General features: G+C 42.6%; 1 protein-coding gene across 6 annotated transcripts in view; it reads left to right on the top strand.

Annotated features, from left to right (window-relative positions):
• Positions 1 to 19,161, top strand: part of bsna (bassoon presynaptic cytomatrix protein a) — a 127,534-nt gene that overhangs the window by 83,426 nt on the left and 24,947 nt on the right. For 2 of the 6 annotated variants that reach the window (XM_085144849.1, XM_085144848.1), the window contains exons 4-9: positions 1,650 to 7,022; positions 7,802 to 7,843; positions 8,451 to 8,621; positions 8,826 to 9,076; positions 9,507 to 10,437; positions 16,552 to 18,217. In XM_085144849.1, the coding sequence (XP_085000975.1) occupies positions 1,650 to 7,022; positions 7,802 to 7,843; positions 8,451 to 8,621; positions 8,826 to 9,076; positions 9,507 to 10,437; positions 16,552 to 18,217 (8,434 nt within the window). Of the gene's footprint in view, positions 1 to 1,649; positions 7,023 to 7,801; positions 7,844 to 8,450; positions 8,622 to 8,825; positions 9,077 to 9,506; positions 10,438 to 16,551; positions 19,046 to 19,161 lie in introns of all 6 variants that reach the window. The other 4 variants (XM_085144844.1, XM_085144847.1, XM_085144850.1 and 1 more) reach the window with 4 other exon arrangements.

Below are 19,161 nucleotides of genomic sequence, written 5' to 3'. Positions count from 1 at the left end.
TGTAGCACTCTTGTGGTCATTTTTAAGGTAGTGCTGGACTTTATCATCTGAAGAGCTGCTAAGTAATTAAATTATACAGAGCGCAAAGTACAGATGCATTATAACCACCTTAAGAGCTTTTCATGATTTTTACCAGTTTTCCATCCTTTTCTCCATCTCCCCAATCATTTACCAGGTTAGTTCCTTTAAATGACTAAATAAATAAATAAATGACTGTTATTAAGAGCCATTGATGAATGAGTTTCCATTTGTTCAGATATTAAAGTCAGCTATACAATCTTACTTTGAGCTCATTATCAAAAGGAAAAAACATGAAAAACATAGTTTATCTAACCTCTTTCCATCAATGGCTCAACATACCTAACAATTCTAAGTCACAATAAGATTACTGCATAATAATGTTATTTGTCTTGAGACAAATGAATAAATCAGATCAGATTCAAAGATGTGGAGTAAAATCCAAGTGTTTTGACCCAATTCTCAATTTTTTTTACATATTTAAATATTTAAATTAAGTTGTACTTAAGTTGTTTTTATTTAGGATTTAGTGTTAGACATGTTAGCTACGTGTTAGCTAATGCTAGTGAACCTGATAGTAATATATTTTTGTTTGTTTGTTTATTCTTTAGATTCAAAATGAGTACGCGCAAACCTATTTGTGTTATATGTAAAGTTTCTAAATATGTAATGACTGCTTTTTATGACTTCATGTTAACCATTAACTGTTCAGTGTTATCCTGTTTGTGCATCACAGAATGCCACAGGAAACCATTTCTACTTGTGGCCATCAAGCTTTAAAATTCATATTTTTGTTGTAATATCTTGTTTATATTGTACATAGTATTGTTAAATGTTGGAATATTTATTTTACCATTGAATCAATTTTTATTTGTTTTTACTTGTTTTCAGTACAAGTTCTCTTTTCTATTTATATTTCCAACCTTGGATGAAGAAAGTATTCTGATTCTGAATAATTCTGATAGGCATTGTGTAGCGTGAGAAGAATCTCAAAACTTTCTTACATTTTCCTATGTTAAATTCCCTTAAATTATAAGACATGAGTAGCATGTAGTAATAAATAAATCTCTTTTAGACTGATTTAAACTAAAGCATTCCATTTCAGCCCACTGGCTTAAAACTAAGTTTAATGGAAAAACATAAAATGTCTTCATGGTGATTTAGTGATCACGTGAATGAAATCCAGTAGATATGAAATCAGTTTCATCAATTTTTCTTTTTCTTTTTTATATTTTTTTCTTTTTTCTTTTATTTACAAGACAATGAAAGTTGAAAACTGCAGTTTTGGCGTACAGGTTCAAGCATCATAATGATATTTTTAATATAAACTGAAACCATACTATATTATGGCTATCATACAAATAGGACTATTATATATTACTGCAAATTTCTAAATAAGAAATACCATTTTTAAAACTCTTATTTATTTGTGTTAATAATTTTTTTTTAAAAAGTATGAATTTTGCATCTAAAATCAGAAAGTGATTTTAAGTGGGCTTCATTTTTATGTAGATTGGTATTATTGACCAGTTTCAACTCATTGTAAAATTTATATAAATTATCATTAAAACTAAAAACCTTAGCTCCCCCAAGTCTAATCCATTTGTTTTTCTTTTTTCTTTTCTCTGTAGGATACAAAAAACAACAGCACCCACGACTTGTCACGCAGCCCTCAGAGTCTCAGTGACACTGGCTACTCATCTGATGGTATCTCCAGCTCCCACAGTGAAATCACAGGTCTAATCCAGGAAGAAGAGATGAAGCTGAGTGAAAGGGGAATCAGCAGCCGGGGCTCCCCACCAAGTCCCTCTGAAATCACCAAGCTGGAAAGCTCCATGAGGCCATTACTAGAGAAGAGCTTCTCTGAAGAGAAGGCAGACAGAAGGGGGAGGAAGCACAGAGACAGAGATTTGGATGACAGAGGGAAGCAACGCCCACGTTCTCTGTCAATCCCGCCAGATGCATATGACTCTGATGAGGAGCTGGAAGATATACTTGAGGAAGAAGAAGATGGGGGAGACTGGGAGGGTAAGCGAAAGGAAGGGAAAGAGGAGAAGAAGGAGAAGAAAAAGAAGGAAAAGGAAGCTGAGCCCACAGAGATGACCGATGAGGAGTTCATGAGGAGACAAATAATGGAGATGAGTGCTGATGAAGACAATGAGGAGGAGGAGGAAGAGATGGAGGAAGATGAAGATGAGGAAGACGAAGGATATGGCTACCAGAAACCCAAGAAAAGCCACCATAAGCACATAATCTCTGACTCAGGGAAAGAAAAGAGACGCCTTCAGCACCATTCCAGTAGTTTTGAGGAGGAGACTAAGAGCTCTACTGATGTCTATAAAGGCTCACTAGAAGAGGGTGAGGAAGATGTGATGGCATCGCAAGGAGGTCTGAGGCGCTTCAAAACAATTGAACTCAATAACACCAATAGCTACAGTCGAGACATCGAGCTGAGCAATGAAAACGACTTAAGCCTTGATCGGGAACCAGAGCTAGAGATGGAGAGTCTGACAGGATCTCCTGAGGAACGTTCTCGTGGTGACTACTCCTCTACTCTGCCACCCACTTCATCCTCATATGGCTCTGGACAATCTCCTACGTCCATCTCATCAATGGAGGAAGATAGTGACAGTAGCCCCAGTAGGAGGCAAAGACTGGAGGAGGCTAAGCAGCAGAGGAAAGCACGCCACCGCTCTCATGGCCCTCTCCTTCCTACCATTGAAGATTCTTCAGAAGAGGATGAACTCAGAGAGGAAGAGGAACTTCTGAGAGAACAGGAAAAGATGAGAGAAGTGGAACAGCAGAGAATTAGAAGTACAGCAAGAAAAACCAAGAGAGATAAAGAGGAGCTGAGGGCTCAGAGGCGCAGAGAAAGATCCAAGACCCCACCTAGCAATCTGTCACCTATTGAGGATGCGTCTCCAACAGAAGAGCTAAGACAAGCAGCAGAAATGGAAGAGCTTCATCGTTCCTCTGCTTCTGAATATTCGCCTCAAAGTCTTGACTCAGAGGCAGAGGGATATGAGTCCAAACTTTACAAATCAGGAAGTGAGTATAATCTGCCAACCTTCATGTCACTCTATTCCCCGATAGAGAAAACAACTGCAACCACCACCACAGCACCATCTTCAACTTCCAAACCTCTGAAGAGTGCTGAGGAGGTCTATGAGGAGATGATGAGAAAGGCAGAAATGCTTCAAAAGCAGCAGAAACAACAACAGCAACAACAGCAACATGGAAGACATGGGCAGTACTATGAGGAGGACATTAATGGGCAAAGTTATGATGATGAGTATGAATATGAGCAAGATCAAACAGGATATGACAATGAGGCAGCAGAGACCGAAACTGATATTTATGAGGAGATTAGACAAACATCTCAGAACATTACCAAGATGCAACAGGCCACAGATGAGCAAGTAGAGATTGAAATTGAGAGCTCTTACCCAGATAAACAGCTCTTGGATACAGGCTCAGCCTTTGCTAAGCTACTAGAGCAAAGTAATGCTCTCCTTACACCAGGTACCAGTCCCACCCAGATCTCAGCTCCTGTGTCCTTTGCTGAGACTGCAGGGCGAATCCCTGATGTCAGAGTAACACAGCACTATTCTGCAAAGGATGGACACAAAGATAGACTCAAAACCCAAGCAGGAAAGAATGGAATAACTCCAACAGTGGCAGCAACCACTATTGCAGCATATGGTGTTTATGCTAGAGATGCAGTAACTATTTCTCAGACTGGTTCAAGCCATACTGTTACGTCCACTCAGTCTGAAATAGGTCGCAGGCATATGGGTAGTACATCCGCATCTTCAGCTACAGTCTCAAGCGTATGCAGCAAGATTGCAGAGATTACCCAAGCCTACAGTCAAAGAGAAGTCATTACCAGAAGGGTAGGGGAGACCAGGGGGATCCAAGTGCGAGACAGCTCAACATCTTCTATCGAGAGAATTATTGAGCCTCGTTCTCCCAAGTATACTACTTATTACAGAAGCACCAGTCCTCCTCTTTCGCCATCGCCACCACCACCGCAGAGTCCCACTCGCTCTCCTTCAAGAAGAGCTACAGCTGAGTTCTCTACACAGACTTTCAGTTCAGCATTGCGAATGGAGTCAGCAGGCTCTGGTCCTACTTCACCAGTAATGGCTCAGGGAACCCAAACATCACATCGATCAGTTTCCCCTAGGCTCTATCGACAGCAATCCTCTCAGGATGCCCCATACTCCCCTCCTTCAAGCCCAGCTAGGCCAACGACAGTCAATACTGCAACTTCCCCGCTGTCTTCTCCCACCCGATTTAGCCGCCAATCAACATTTGATACTTACTCTCCATGTGGCAGCCCTCCAGACACACCACCTTACCACCACTCTCCTACACGGAGCTTTTATCGTACACATAGAGTGGAGAAAGTAAATGTCGGAACAAGCATGGTCACCACAGCCAGCATATACACCAGAGGGTCTGTTTCAATGGATAATATCTCCCTCTGTAGGATATCTACAGTCCCAGGGACTTCGAGGGTAGAGCAGGGCCATATGATTCATGGTGGAAGTGTTGTGGACCTTAGAACAGCTACCAAACCAGCTCCTATTATTATAACTGACCAAGGAATGGATCTCACCTCCTTAGCCACAGAAAGCAGAAAATACCATGGTGGACCAGAGGGTAGCAGACATTCAACGATTGTACAGCCACTGATTATGAACTTGAACACACAGGAAACCACCACACCAACCACTGTGAGTGTCACCGTAGCTGCTTCAATGTTCATGACCCAGCCAAAACAACCAACAGTTTATGGGGATCCACATCAAAACCGAGTGGATCTGGGACAAGGCATGGGTTCAGCAGTTTGTCTCTCCCAGAATAAACCAGTTTCACCTCCAACTGACCCATCAATACCAAAAATTGATGCCAAACTGGAAGACCTCAGTATACAACAGAGAGAGCTTCAAAAACAACAAGAGAAGCTGCAGAAACAACAAGAGCTCCTGGAACAACAGTTGCAACACCACCATCAGATGCAACAACAGCAGCAACAGGCATCTGTTTTAGCCAGGTACAACCTTACTGGCCCAATCTCACCTTTACTGAAAAAAGATTTGCTCGTCAGTCAGACAACCACTGCTTCAGCTGTGGTCAGTGCTGTATCACCAATCATTAACCCTGAACTGTATGGCGCTGGTCCAGTTGAACTCAAGGGAAAGCCCAGTCCTCCTGGTTTGATATCAGGGGGTAAATCGCCACATAGTATGGTTGTACAAATGGATGGGGGGCCAGACCCAGCCAGGGCTGTGACTCAGCTCGTCAAGGTAGAAGAAGGACAGGATGCTGTAGATCTGACAGGAGGCCAAATTAAGCCTGACAACCAATCAACTTGCTGTGATGTTGTTTATCGACTTCCATTTGGTGGAACCTGTGTTGGTGCTCCTGAGAAAGAAGGCATAAGGCCTCCATCTGCCCCACCTCTCACCTATGAGTCTGACCAAGAAAGACAACCTGGAAGGTACCATGAGTATCCAATGGATGGGCGTAAGGCCTACACGTTACCTTTTCCTGGTAGGCTCCAGCCTTCAATGTCTGATACAAACCTTGCTGATGCTGGGTTACAGTCTTACCATTCTAAACTGGAACCACATCTCCAAGGTTCAGGAGAACTTGCCATGGATTTAACTGCTATGAAACAGGGCTATGGAGGATATGTGGGGATGCAGTATGGTTCCTATACAGATTTACGGCATGGAGGAGACATTGCAGCACAAACACTGCCTATCAGAAGATACAATTCCTTGTCCAACATCAGTTCAGATTATGGTTATTCTGCGCGTGACATTGCTAACTTCCAAGAAGCTAACTTGGCTCAGTATAGTGCCACAACTGCAAGGGAGATTAGCCGAATGTGTGCAGCACTCAATTCCATGGATCGCTATGGAAGCAACCCAGACTTGATGCAGTTTGGCAGTTTGAGCAGAGGTACTGGGCCCATGGCCTCCAGACTTGCAGCTGGTCTTGGCATTAGGCAAAACCTTCTCTTTGGATTAGATGGGAAGCCAATCTCTCACAGTCAAGCACTAACTAATCTTATCAATGCCAGGCAGGCAAGTCTAAGAGCCATGTACCCCGCTGCTATTAGATCCTCAGATGGGATGATCTACTCAACTATTCAGACCCCCATTGCTTCTACACTTCCTATCACAACCCAGCCTGCCTCTGTTCTTCGGCCACTAATAAGAGGAGTCTACAGGCCATACCTCTCTGCCAACATGACACCAGTGCCCCTATCTAGTCTTAGCAGGCTACCAATGAGCCCCAGAATGCCCTTATCTGGACAAGCTGCAGTCCGTTATCCAGCACCAGGCCTTCTCCAAACAACATCAGCCACTGACATAAGTGCTGCTGCCACAACAACCTCAGCAACTGCAGGGGCCCTAGTGGGTGTTCCCATGACAACTAGCTCAGTGGTCCAGGATGAACCAGTTTACCTTGGCAAAGGTGCGACAGTGTCCTCTTCATCAGCAGAGGTCACCTCGGTGCAAGGAACAGTTGTCATACCAGCTGATCAGCAGCAGCAGCCAATAAACCTGTCCCAGGCACACCTGAGTAGCCAACAACAGAAACAAGTAACAACTGTTCAGCAGCCACAACAGCCTGCCCCTGCTGCACATGCTTACCCACTTTCAGGTCCTGCACAAACACATGGTTACACCCAACCTCCAGCAGTCCTGTCTGCCCCTATTGCTGGCTTACCAATTCCAGGTGGTCTTCCTCCTTTCCCTCCACCAGGTGCCATACACAAAGAGGGTGAAACTGAGGCAGAGAGACTGCACCGCCAGCAGGAGCAGCTTCTGCAGATGGAGAGAGAGCGGGTGGAGCTGGAGAAACTCAGGCAATTGCGCCTGCAAGAAGAGCTGGAAAGGGAAAGGTTAGAGCTGAAGTTGCACAGAGAGAAGGAGCAGATGCTGGTGCAGAGAGAGTTACAGGAGCTGCAGAACATCAAGGAACAGGTAGAGGGAGAAGCAGGAGGTGGAATGCAGAGTTTGATCCTTAATGTCTTGTTTGATGTTGTGTGGTTATTGTGTTTGGATTGGATATTGGTTTTTTGGTTTAGTTTTGTGGTGGTGTTATTTGTGGTGTATTTGGTTGAGTTATCTTTTTTTAATCCCATTTAAAATGCTTTTATTCAGTGTTTCAGTATTGTGCCTACTTAACAAGACACATTAAAAACAGCTAATTTTTTATACAGTATATTGTCTTTCAATGTCTGTCTCTTAGCAGTTCTTCTAAAAAGTATATTAAACAAGCATTTTCAGTTAATCAGATACATTAAGTCCATAAGATATTTCTTTAAAATGTAGTGCTAAAATTCTGTTCAAAGGTGATGACTTTTTTTCTGAATAAATATTTTTATGCAGCCTTAGTTATAAATGATGAGTTTGCATGCTGTGTTTGTTTGGGGTTTTTAAAGTTTTGCACATGATGTTTGCGTGTCTGTTTGATGTCTGTTGTATGTGTGTTTGAAAAGGATACCTGTTTATAAAGTCTCATGTTTCATTTATTACTTTGATTTTTAGGCCAAAAAAGTGGCTTAAATGTTCCATTCAGTGGACTAATTTGCATAAAATCATAAAAATCAAGCAAAATAAACCAAAATATATTGCAAAACTATCGAAAATCAGTCACACATGTTGGTTATAATATATTGCTTTCTGAGCTCTTGGCCTTGCAATGATGTTTTCACAATAAACCTGAGGGCTAATGTGACAATTTTCTTCTTTTTTAATAGAACAAGCAGTTGAAAATCTTTCAACTTAAGTCTGTTAAACAGGTGTGGAAGTCTTCTTTAATGAGAATAAACTAGAACTGGAATGTTTAAAATGCATCTCATAATTTACAGTGCAAGCAAAAACCCCTAACTGCTTATTTGCATCAGCCTGTCATTTTAGCAGTAAAAGAAATGCCTTAAATATTTTCTGCAGAGCATTGTATGACTGGTAAGAGCAATTACCAGTAAATGCTGCACTTCATTCATGTTGCGCCTCCATTCTTGGTTTTTGCAGTATATACAAGTTTGACTAACTTGGAACCATTGTCAAAACTAATCCATCAGCACAAGAATGACTTCATGTCACATTCACATGTGGGAATCTTGTGATTTAGGCTACATTTTAGAAATTTTATCATCCTGAATAAAAGCAGATATCATGACTTTGGCTCTTTTTCGCTGTTTTCTCTGTTTTTAAATTTTTTTCTTCATCTTGTTCTGGTACTATTCTTCACTTTGCTTATTTCATAATTTCTCCTTCATCAACCCATTCCATCTCTCCACCCTCTTATGCTCCACGCTCTGTTCTGTTATGTTATCTCGCTCTGTCTGTGTTTTTGCCCATATGTCCTTCTTTCTCTTCCCATCCCCACCGACACTTTTTGTTTAGGTTCTGCAGCAGCAACAGCATGAACGTGAGAAACAACTTGTTCTACAGCGGGAGCAGCTGGCTCAGCAGAAGTCCCAGCTAGATCAGATCCAGTCTTTACAGCAGCAGCTCCAGCAGCAGCTTGAAGAGCAGAAGAGACAGAAAACAGCTGCTGTCACCCAGATCATGCAGGTAGGGGTGGGGTGGGGTTAATGAAAAACATTGGTAGCTGGCTCTTAAGCCTTGTATGCATGTGACACTCTGCATTCAGACAGATATGTGTACCTTTTTATCTTGAAGAAATGTGTTTGTGAATTGCAGCTACACAACCTTCAATCATTCTGATTTGAATCACTGCTTTATAGCAATATTAAAACACCATGTTTTTTTGTACAGCTGGATGGACAGCCGATGCACCCCTACGCAGACTCTCATATGGGCTCCCGTTCTCTGCCCAACTCCTCGTCAGAGATGTGCCTGAGGAGCCAGGAGGAGCAAATGGAGGCCAGGACCAACATGAGAAAACACAGCTCCATGAGCAGACTGACTAGAGACAGCTTGGATGGAGATGGCGTGGTGTTCTACGGCTCCCCCCGCAGGATTGTGGATAGCTGTGTGCAGACTGACGATGAAGATGGAGAGGAGAGGTAAACAGTGTGTGAGTGTATGGAGTGACTGAAAAGAGGAGGGGTGTAAGAGGTGAAATTGTGTGTATATAGGCAAAGGTTATTTTAATAGCCTTGCAATTTACTTCACGTGTCTGTAATTAAATTTAAGACCCAAGGAGAAACAGGTTTTATTAATATTTTATGAATAATGCCATGTAGAATAAATCAATCACTTGAAGGAAAGGTTGGAACAATAGTATATACAGTAGCATACTACCATAAAAAAGTTCACACTCAAAAAGGATGAGGATAAATGTTTGTGTTAACAATTTATATTCATAGCATTTTATTGCATTGTAGTTATCACTTTTTCATACCCTATAATGCCAGTAGATTTACAAAATTACTTGACAGCAACCTAAATATACTTCTTTATTTTTTGTTTTTTGTGTATTTTCTCCATTGCCAGGTACATGATGCGTCATCGCACCAGGAGGCGTGGTCGCAGCGTTGACTGCTCTGTCCAGACGGATGATGACGAGGACAAGGCTGAGACAGAGCATCCGGTCCGCCGAAGGCGCTCGCGTTTCTCAAGGCACTCTGAGTCCAGTGCAGCTGGCAGCAGCACTGCCACTACAGCCACCTTAGCTACTGATACCAAAACTGACAAAACTAAGATGGTTTCCTCCAATATTGGCGTTCAAACAATCAGGGAAATGTCTTGCCAGACGGAAGTGGAGCACCTAGGAAGAGTCTCCCCAGCAATCCATGTGACAGTACCAGACCCTAACAAAGTAGAGATTGTGCACTATATCTCTGGACCAGAGCGAACTCAAAAAGGACAATCTCTAGCTTGCCAGACTGATCCAGAAGCCCAGTCACAGGGAGTTGTAGCTCCACAGCTAAGCGTACCAACCACAGTCAGTCCATATTCGTCCTCTGCCGGTACTGGCACACAACAGTCAGGTTCTGACCTTCTCACCCACCAACGCCAGCAGCAGATTGCCGCAAATGCTGCCAAATTTGAGCGACGACGCCCTGACCCACTCGACATTAATTACCAGCCTCACAACCATCTCCACAATGAATCGATCTCCAGCATCATTCGCCAGCAGCAAACAGCCCCCAAATCTCCACAAGTCCTCTACTCTCCGGTCTCTCCGGTGTCCCCTCACCGCCTCATAGAGACTTCTCTGTCAAGCGAGCGACTGAACAAGGCCCACGTAACACCTCAGCAGAAGTCCTACACAGCCGAATCTCCCCAGCGACACCCCTCTGTGCCCCGACCCATCAAGAGCACTCAGAGGTCAATGTCAGATCCCAAGTCTCTAAGCCCCACCACAGATGAACACACGAAGGCCAGGTTGTCCCTGTATCAACAACAAGCACTTCAGAACCAGGTAAAGCCATTCAAACCATGGTGACATACACTAAAAGCCATTTAAATTTATAGTTAATGATGTTATTCAGATGGATACAGTCTAGATAACCTAAAATATCACTGGATATTGTTAAAAAGAACAAATTTTATAGGAAAAATGACAGCACTGGTTAACTTTCACACAAAATTATCTAAAATTTTGTCAAAGTTTTAGTTGAAAAGAAAGTGGGATGAACATTAAATCCTGTTATTTCAACTTTTTAGCTGAAAATAAAGCAATGCACAGATGATGATTCTTTATGCAAAACTTACAGTAGTATCCAAAAGATGTAAAGTTTGTCTTACTATTTATTACTTTTCATATGTTACATCCTTCATGCTACATTCATATTTTAATTCAGAGTGAAGAGATTTATAAGCCGCATATAAAACAGTAAAATCAAATGATAGACTAAAAAAGTGGAAAAATATTTTTAACAATTAATAAATAAATTGATACATTTTAAACTCTTGCAGCGGACCAGTTAGCACATTCAATAACGTTGCTCTCAACAACAGGCTCAGTTTTATATTGTTTATTTGAGTCAAAACCTAGCAAGGGCATTAATACTGAATGACCTCTGTGTAACTTTGAAGCCATTTCTTTCATTCGATGTTGCCCTTGTTTTCATTTTCTGAGTGATATGAATGTTTCATGTGGATGCTATGATGAGTAATTCCCTTTGTTAGATTATTTTTCAGATTTTGTTATTGTTTTGTAGTTTTATGACCTCATCTTCTGTTTGAAACCAGTAACACCTCAGCAGTAGCTGGCATGCAAAGTCAAAGTGTGCTCTATTATTGAGGTCTCTTGAGTTACTCTGGGCCTTGATTTTAAAAACTGATAAAGAGCCTAGCAGCTTGCCCACAAACTAACTAAATGTGATCAAACTACAAAACTTCAGTTTATCTCCGACTAAATTTATAAAGGTCTATGCTGTTTCAACAATTTACATATTATGGTAAATGGACTGGTTCTTATATAGCGCTTCTCTACTCTACCTGAACACTCAAAGCACTTTATACAACATGCCTCATTCACCAATTCAGACCCATTCATACAAGCACATTTTTTTTCTATGCCCTAAGTGCTTTCTGCCTAACATTCACACACATTCACACTCCAGTCGCTGCCTGACCTGCTCTACCTCCTGAGCTACAGCCACCCCTATTATTTAACTGGGGTTTGAAGAGCAAAAAACAAAAACATTAAGCCATAATTGTGACCCATTCTGTGTATTTAAACTGTTTCAATGATAACAGAAACTCCCTTGCTCGCATAGCAGGAGCAATAACTCTTTAAAATGGACATTACATACTTACCTATATTGTCTCAACAACCATACCTGAAAATCAATTAACAACAATAGCTTAGGGAATTAATTAATGCCACCACAAAACACTGTGCTACAATATGACAGTATAATGGTTGTCTGAAAAAAACAGAATTAAAAAAAGGACCAATAAAACATATGTGAACAGTCACATTTGATACAGATGCTACTAGAATGTTCGTGCACAGACTGTAGACTAGTAGATCTCAGGACTGTTTTGAGCTTAAGTGCAATTACTTAAGAATGCTTTAGTGTACATTACATTTATTTGAAGTTTATGTTATGTTATTAATAGCAGCTCAGACTGAGACAGCATTTTAACTCTTCTGTTTCAGCCAAATTGTCCTAACAATGACAGCTGGTGTCAATGAGTGTAAAATCTACCCTAGTAAAGCCAAAGACACACACCCTAATACCCTAAGAACAACTCTTCACCTCTCAATTTTCAACCAACTTTCAACTCTGTTGAAATGTGGCAAAGATGTTGCTTAACTTGTTTTGGGTAACAACAACTACCCATCCGGTTTTCCCATGGGTGAGAGTTATTGTTATTATTATTTTTAATGCTGTGATGTACGGTTGAGGTCAGAAGTTTACATACACTAGTCATGGATGTATGCAAATGTATAAGTTGGGGCTTTTGTTGATTTTGTTGAACTCAGTAAAATGATTATACATCATACATCTTTCACAATTTTAGAGAACAAGAATTGGACTGAAAATTGAAAAGTATACATACACCCCCAATAATATTTGGTTGAATCTTCCTCAGTTGGTTGCATCATGACTGCATGTTTTTTTAACCATCAACAAGCTTCTGACATAATTCTGGCTGGATATCTGACCACTTTTCTCTTGCAGAATTAGAATAGTTTATTTAATTTGGTTGGTTTCTTGGCATGGACCCAGTTTCGAAACATAGTCCAAACATTTTCAGACACAGGACATACCAGAAGCTTAATGTTAATCAACCATCGAACCATCAGTGAAGTTGAAGAATTTGGAGGTAGTCCTCCTTCTTCATTATTCCATCCACTTTATGCAATGTACCAGCACAACTGGCAGCAAAACAGCCCCAAAACATGATGCTACCACCACCATGCTTTGCAGTTGGCACTGTTTTCCTAGATTGGAACTCCTGAATTTTACTCGCCCAAACAAACCTGTAGCCATTGCGGCCAAACAGCTGTCTCGTCTGACCCTAAAGCTTTTCTCCAGAAAGGATTTAGAAGTTTCAGTCTTGTTTGTGGCTAAGATTTTGAAGCAGTGATATTTTCTTTCGCAGTAAGCACTCTCTCAGTTCATAGCGATATTTCCTCTCATTTTCAGGGTGAAGTTTAGGTTTTTGTCTAGATCTTTTGTAGAAAGAGAAACTCCAAAATGACATTCATCCTCTAAATATATATATATATATATATATATATATATATATATATATATATATATATATACATATATATTAGGGGTGCAACGATACTTGTATCGATATCGAACCGTTCGATACAGTGCTTTCGGTTCGGTATGCATATGTAGCGAACAATACAACATTTTTAATTTATTTTATCAACTTTCCTTCTGACGATGCTGTCTGTGTTGAGCGCTCAGTGGATCTGCGCTCGACAGTGCAGCCTAGGCGGAGTAGTCGAACACAGATTCACTGAGCGCAGGGCAAGCTAGCGAGACAGAAGCTAGGCTAGTTGCAACATGGCAAATTGAACCTCCCCCACCCTCATTCAGATCTGGCGTTTGGAACTATTTTGGTTTTCATGTGACATATGACCCTGAAGGTAAGCGTGTCATGGACAAAAGTAAAACAGTATGTTGGATGTGCCAGCAATGCTCAATTGGTGGGAACTAGTGTGTTAGCGCAGTTAGCTCGTTAATGTGTTGACGTCTTCCAGCCCCACTCATGAGGCGATCCGCGGTAGCTCGTTAACGGAGATTTGCCGTGTTGTGACGTTAACGTCATTTCAGATTAACGCTGACAGCACTAGTGGGAACACAACCAATATGACTGCACATTTACTCCGACATCATCCTAGTGCAAAGACAAGTGGAAGCAGACAAAAACAAGCACGCATGCTACAAACTTTACCCGAGTCATTTAGACAGCCGTTAGCACATGATTCTCCTTATGGGGACCACATATGGGGGATATGCTGGGATATGCTGCTGAGAATATAGCCCAGAAGAAGCGTATAGTATAGCTTTTATTTTGGAAAGAGACATTTCTCCATAATGAACTCTCTTTTCCAAAGATGAGTGATTCCTCAATCAGATACAGGGCTCGCAAAATCGCTAGCCCGACGTCCTGGGGCTTTTTTCCAGTCGGGCTACCAAAATCTATCTCTGCCCTGCCCGTCGGCCTATCGTAGGAAGGAAAAATATATGTCAATGCTTTTGCATTCTTTCGGAAATGTAGCTGGGTAATTATGTCATTGGCATCGGCCACTGTCAATATGTGACATACTGAAATCGCGTTTGAATTTGCGCTTGTTTTTTGCTTTCACTTTGCAATCCCGTGAACTGTGTATAGAGAGCGACAGTACTGATTGGTGAGTGATGATAATTTGCGCACCAATTCCTCTGACATCGTCTTATCAATCGTTAGCTTACTATGCAAACATGACAAGTGAAATCTCCCGCAGCTTAAACATGTGAGAGGTTGATCGCGCAGAGAATCGCTGAGCGTTATGTTAGTGCGTGTGTAAAAGCAGCAGGATATATATTTTAGTTCTGCTGAGCCAAATAAGACAGGTCAGGGTGAAGAAGTGACAAAACGGAAAAGTTATGACAAATCAGACTATAAGGCAAAAAGAAAGTGCAGCTTTATGGTTTCATGGACAAAAGAATTTCTGTGGCTGCAATATGACGAGCTAAATAACCAGGGCTGCACATAAGTGGTCCGCAGGTGCGCATTCGCTGTCAAAATAAAAACCCGCACAAGATAAGAAGTTGCAACGCGTGTTTGCGTACATAAGATTTTCAGGAGGAGGACAGACATTTGTTTAGAACTCTTAAAGATGTGAAGAAGCTCCTTTAAGCAATTACTGTGATGTTCCTCCACCTCCAAAGAAATGTCAGAAGGAGTCCGAACCACAAAAGAAGCACGTATTCTCGGAAAAGTGGTTGCAGGAGGTGAGCTGGCTTCAAACAAATGATGAACGCACAGAGATGTGGTGCAGAATGTGCCGTGAAAATTTAATAAATGACAAATTAATAAAAAGGCATGAACATTTTTTTTTGTATCGAAAAAATATCGAACCGTGACACCAAAGTATCGAACCGAACCGAACCGTGAATTTTGTGTATAGTTGCACCCCTAATATATATATATATATCATTGTATTCTTGTATAGTATATTTTCTGACCCTTTGAAAAGTGTTTCATAGTGTATTTTTCACTGCCTCCATGTTAGGATTGTGAAAATAATAGATCCCAGAGGGGATTTCTCTTTATGCTTCCGCCTACACACAGACTGAAATGAAAAATAACACACAACACACTGTGATCTATTTACAATTTCAATATATGTTTGGTAGGAACAAATGGGATGATATATTATTTACACACAGTATAAAAACAAAGATAAACACAGATTATTTTGATGGTCACATTATTGACTGGTTTTGACAGGGAAGCCCACATAAATTCAGCATTTTATTAATTCAATATTAAGCAGTCAAAATTTACAGCTAAATGAAAAATCAATGATAATCCTAATTTTTGTTCTCTATTTTTAGTAGATTTAAATTGTAAAAGCCATGGTGGTTCATTTAGCCAGCCTTTAAATCCAGCTATATCTTCCAGTATATTCATTTGCTTCATTATACTGTACTTCATATGCTTATTATGTTGGGTTTTTTGTTATTCCATGGTGCATTCTAAGGAAGAATATAGATTTTAGCATAACAAAACTACAAGCTGTCTCCACAACCTTTAGTTAAACTTGAGCTTGTTTACTGGTCTCATCATTACTAATTATTTTATAAGAATTAAAAAAAAGAAAAGAAAACATTAACATAAAGGTATAAATCCCAAAATTCTGAAAATATCAACTCAAAACTGTCAAAAGAAATTGATTGCATTAGTAGCTATTAAATTAATGGAATACTCTATCACAGTTGCCACTCATTTCACTGTTTTTGTATGTCTGCTAACACAAACTCCACTCTTGTTTCCTGTTGTCCTTGTCCTTTTGTCTATGTGTGTTTCCTTTGTGTCCCTTATATGGCCCTGTCGTTGCGTCCTTTCCTTGTTTCTTCTGTTCTTTGACCCTTTTTTTCTCTTTTTGAGTTTTTCTTCCTCCCTTCCTCCTCTTCTACTCATATTTTGTGCATGTCATCTCTCCCGTCAACTCTCTCCCTTTACCTATAACCCTGTACATTAATTTATTTTTGTGATTATATTTTATTTTTTTACCTTATTTGTTTCCTCCACCCTTTTTACATCTCACTTATCTGCTCTGCTTAATTGCTTCACCTGTTTTTTCATCTATCTTTGCTATTTATTTTCCCCATTATCCATACCTCGCCATGTTCTCAAATTCTCACTTACCCCCCAACACACACGCACCTCCCATTTCTCCATCCTCCATTCCTATTCCATTGATCTTCCTAACCACTGTTATCACACTGATCTCCTCATTCCCCACATCTGATGTTTTACATCACCAATCCCCTCCATATTCTTCTCCTCTTCCACTCCTTCCCCCGTCTCTCTTTCTTTCTTTCTCTCTTTTCTGTCTCTCTCTCTCCAGCTGGCAGCCCTACAGCAGAGCTCACTGCTCCGCAAGGTCAAGCGAACCCTGCCCAGCCCTCCTCCAGACGAGACTGTTACATCAGCTCACCTGCCCATGATGACACCAGCCCTCCAACAGGTCTACCTGCCCTCCGTGCCCAGCCTCAAGCCCAGCTCCAGGTCTGGCCTGGCTGCGAAAGCCAGCCTCCTCAAAGACCTCACCCATGAGCTCAAGGCCGTGGAGCAAGAGTCAACCAAGCTGAGAAAGCAGCAAGCTGAACTAGAGGAAGAAGAGAAAGAAATTGATGCTAAGCTGAGATACCTTGAGCTGGGGATCCACCAAAGGAAGGAGACATTGGTCAAGGAGAGGGAGAGAAGGGATATTGCCTACCTGAGGTGTATGGGGGACACCAGGGACTATATGTCTGATAGTGAGTTGAATAACTTACGTTTAGCAGCTGCAGCTGCGTCACATGAGAGTAATGGGCTACTAACAACCAGACCAAGCACCGCCCCTCTCAGCCAGTTCACCAGTGACCTCAACACCGCAGCCCAATACCCACCCACCTCATCCTTCCTTTCTTGTCAGTACCCCCAAAGCCAACCAGCAGCTCCATCTCAGCAACCAAGTGTACCATACCAGTCTGCAACATTCAACCAGCCTCCCTACCCAACAGTGTCACAGTCACAGGCACTGCCACAACCCACTCCCCTTCAAACCCATGCTCCCCCTCCTGGACCTACCTATCAACCTCAAACCTCATATCCTTCTCACACCTACCCCCAAACTCAGCCCCCATACCCCCAGACAGACATGGGGTTACCAGCTGCACCTCAGCCTCAGCCTCAGCCAGGGCATACAGGTTTTGGGCCAGCACCACCCGGTCAGCCACCATACCCCACCCACAGCTCACCCTATCCCAGCGCTGTGTCCTCCTACCCCAGCCAGACCACACCATACCCTGGTCAGCCCCAAGCTGATATCCTCACAGTTCATCCAGGAAGACCGAGGCAGACTTCATTGGCCGATCTAGAGCACAAGATGCCCACCAACTATGAGACTATTAGCAACCCTACTGTTGTGGTTACCACTACGGCTCAGGATGCTACCTATTCCAGTGGAGCCCCATCCTATGCTCAGTACACTGGAGCAACAACCATGGCAAGCTCGTATGGGCCCTATGGGTCAGCACCAGTGTCCAGCAGCTACGGTGGGTACTCAACAATGCCCCCCAGTACATATGGCCAATATACTTCCACTACCACAAGTTCATATGGCCAGTATACCACAACTACTGCTAATACTTATGGCTACACCACCACCACAGCCAGCTCATATGGACAGTATACTTCCACTGTGTCCAATGCCTACGGTCACACTGTAGACAGTCCTTCCACCTACAGCACAGCAGATGGGATGTATGGGGCTCCTGGTTTAGAGCAAAACATTCCAAGGAACTACATGATGATAGATGATGTTAGCGAGCTGACGGCAAAAGATGGGCTGGGCACGATGACAGGGGACATGATGCATCATGGCGGCAGTGGGCGTTACCCGGGCGACATCCACAGCCACAGCAGCACCACTGGCACGACGCGTGGGGGAACTGGCAGCTCCCCTTATGGCAGGGCACCCGAGGAGGAAGCAGCGATGCAGGAAGAGCTGTACGACCACCATGGCAGGGGTAAGAGCAGCTACAGGCACGGACCTCTAGGGGGCAGCAGCAGCGCTAGCATGGGTGGGGGATCCCCCTATTTCTATGACTTCGACTACAAACATGGCAGCATCCGCTCTGGGGTACAGAAACCTTCACCGTCCTCCAGAACCCTTCTGGCTCCTGCTGTCATGTCATCCAAGCGCAGCAAGCACAGGAAGCTGGGGAGTATGGAGCAAAAAATCTCCAAGTTTTCCCCGATTGAGGAGGCACGGGATGTGGAGGCAGACCTGGCCTCCTATTCCTCAGTGACAGGTGCGGCTTACCCCTCCTCTCACATTCGAGGACGCCAGCTGATCGAGGATTATGGTTTTAAGAGGAGTGCTTACGACAGTGGCAGTGGCACCGCTCATGGTAGTCGATACTATGGTATGACGGTGGATGAGGACGATCGAATTTACTACACCTCCACTGGCCGTTCCCGCTCCACTGGCTACGGCATGGACAAGATCTCAGCCAGGGACTACTCCGGGTATCGCAGCCGATCCTATGAGAGGGACGACCGCTCCTATCGATCTGGCTACAGGGGGCGCCATCCAACCCGACAATACTCTGAAGAGGAGAGTCCCCTGAGTCCTTTGGGGAGGTTCATGGGTTCTGGGCGATCGTCAAGTTTAGGTCCCGACCCGTATGACAGTCACAGCGGTAGATATAAATACTATTATGGCCATTATGGTTCCAGTCACTCGCTGCCAGATGTTCAAGACCACATAAGGGACCTTCCCCGGACACACGTCTACAAATCGGATGATACATACTTTATAGACGATTATCATTGCGCTGTGTCAGACAGCGAAGGTAATTGTGGGAGATGAAATCCCACACAGTCTCACTACCTTCTACTGCTCCCAACGTTTATCTAAACGTCCCCCACCCACCCAAAGGCTAGGCTTAGCAAAGAAAAAGAAAGTAAA

The sequence above is a fragment of the Neolamprologus multifasciatus genome, chromosome 20 (assembly GCF_963576455.1).
Source record: "Neolamprologus multifasciatus chromosome 20, fNeoMul1.2, whole genome shotgun sequence".
In the NCBI taxonomy this organism is placed as follows: Eukaryota; Metazoa; Chordata; class Actinopteri; order Cichliformes; family Cichlidae; genus Neolamprologus; species Neolamprologus multifasciatus.
Note: the sequence above shows the minus strand (reverse complement) of the source record. Positions and strands in the feature narration are given on the sequence as shown.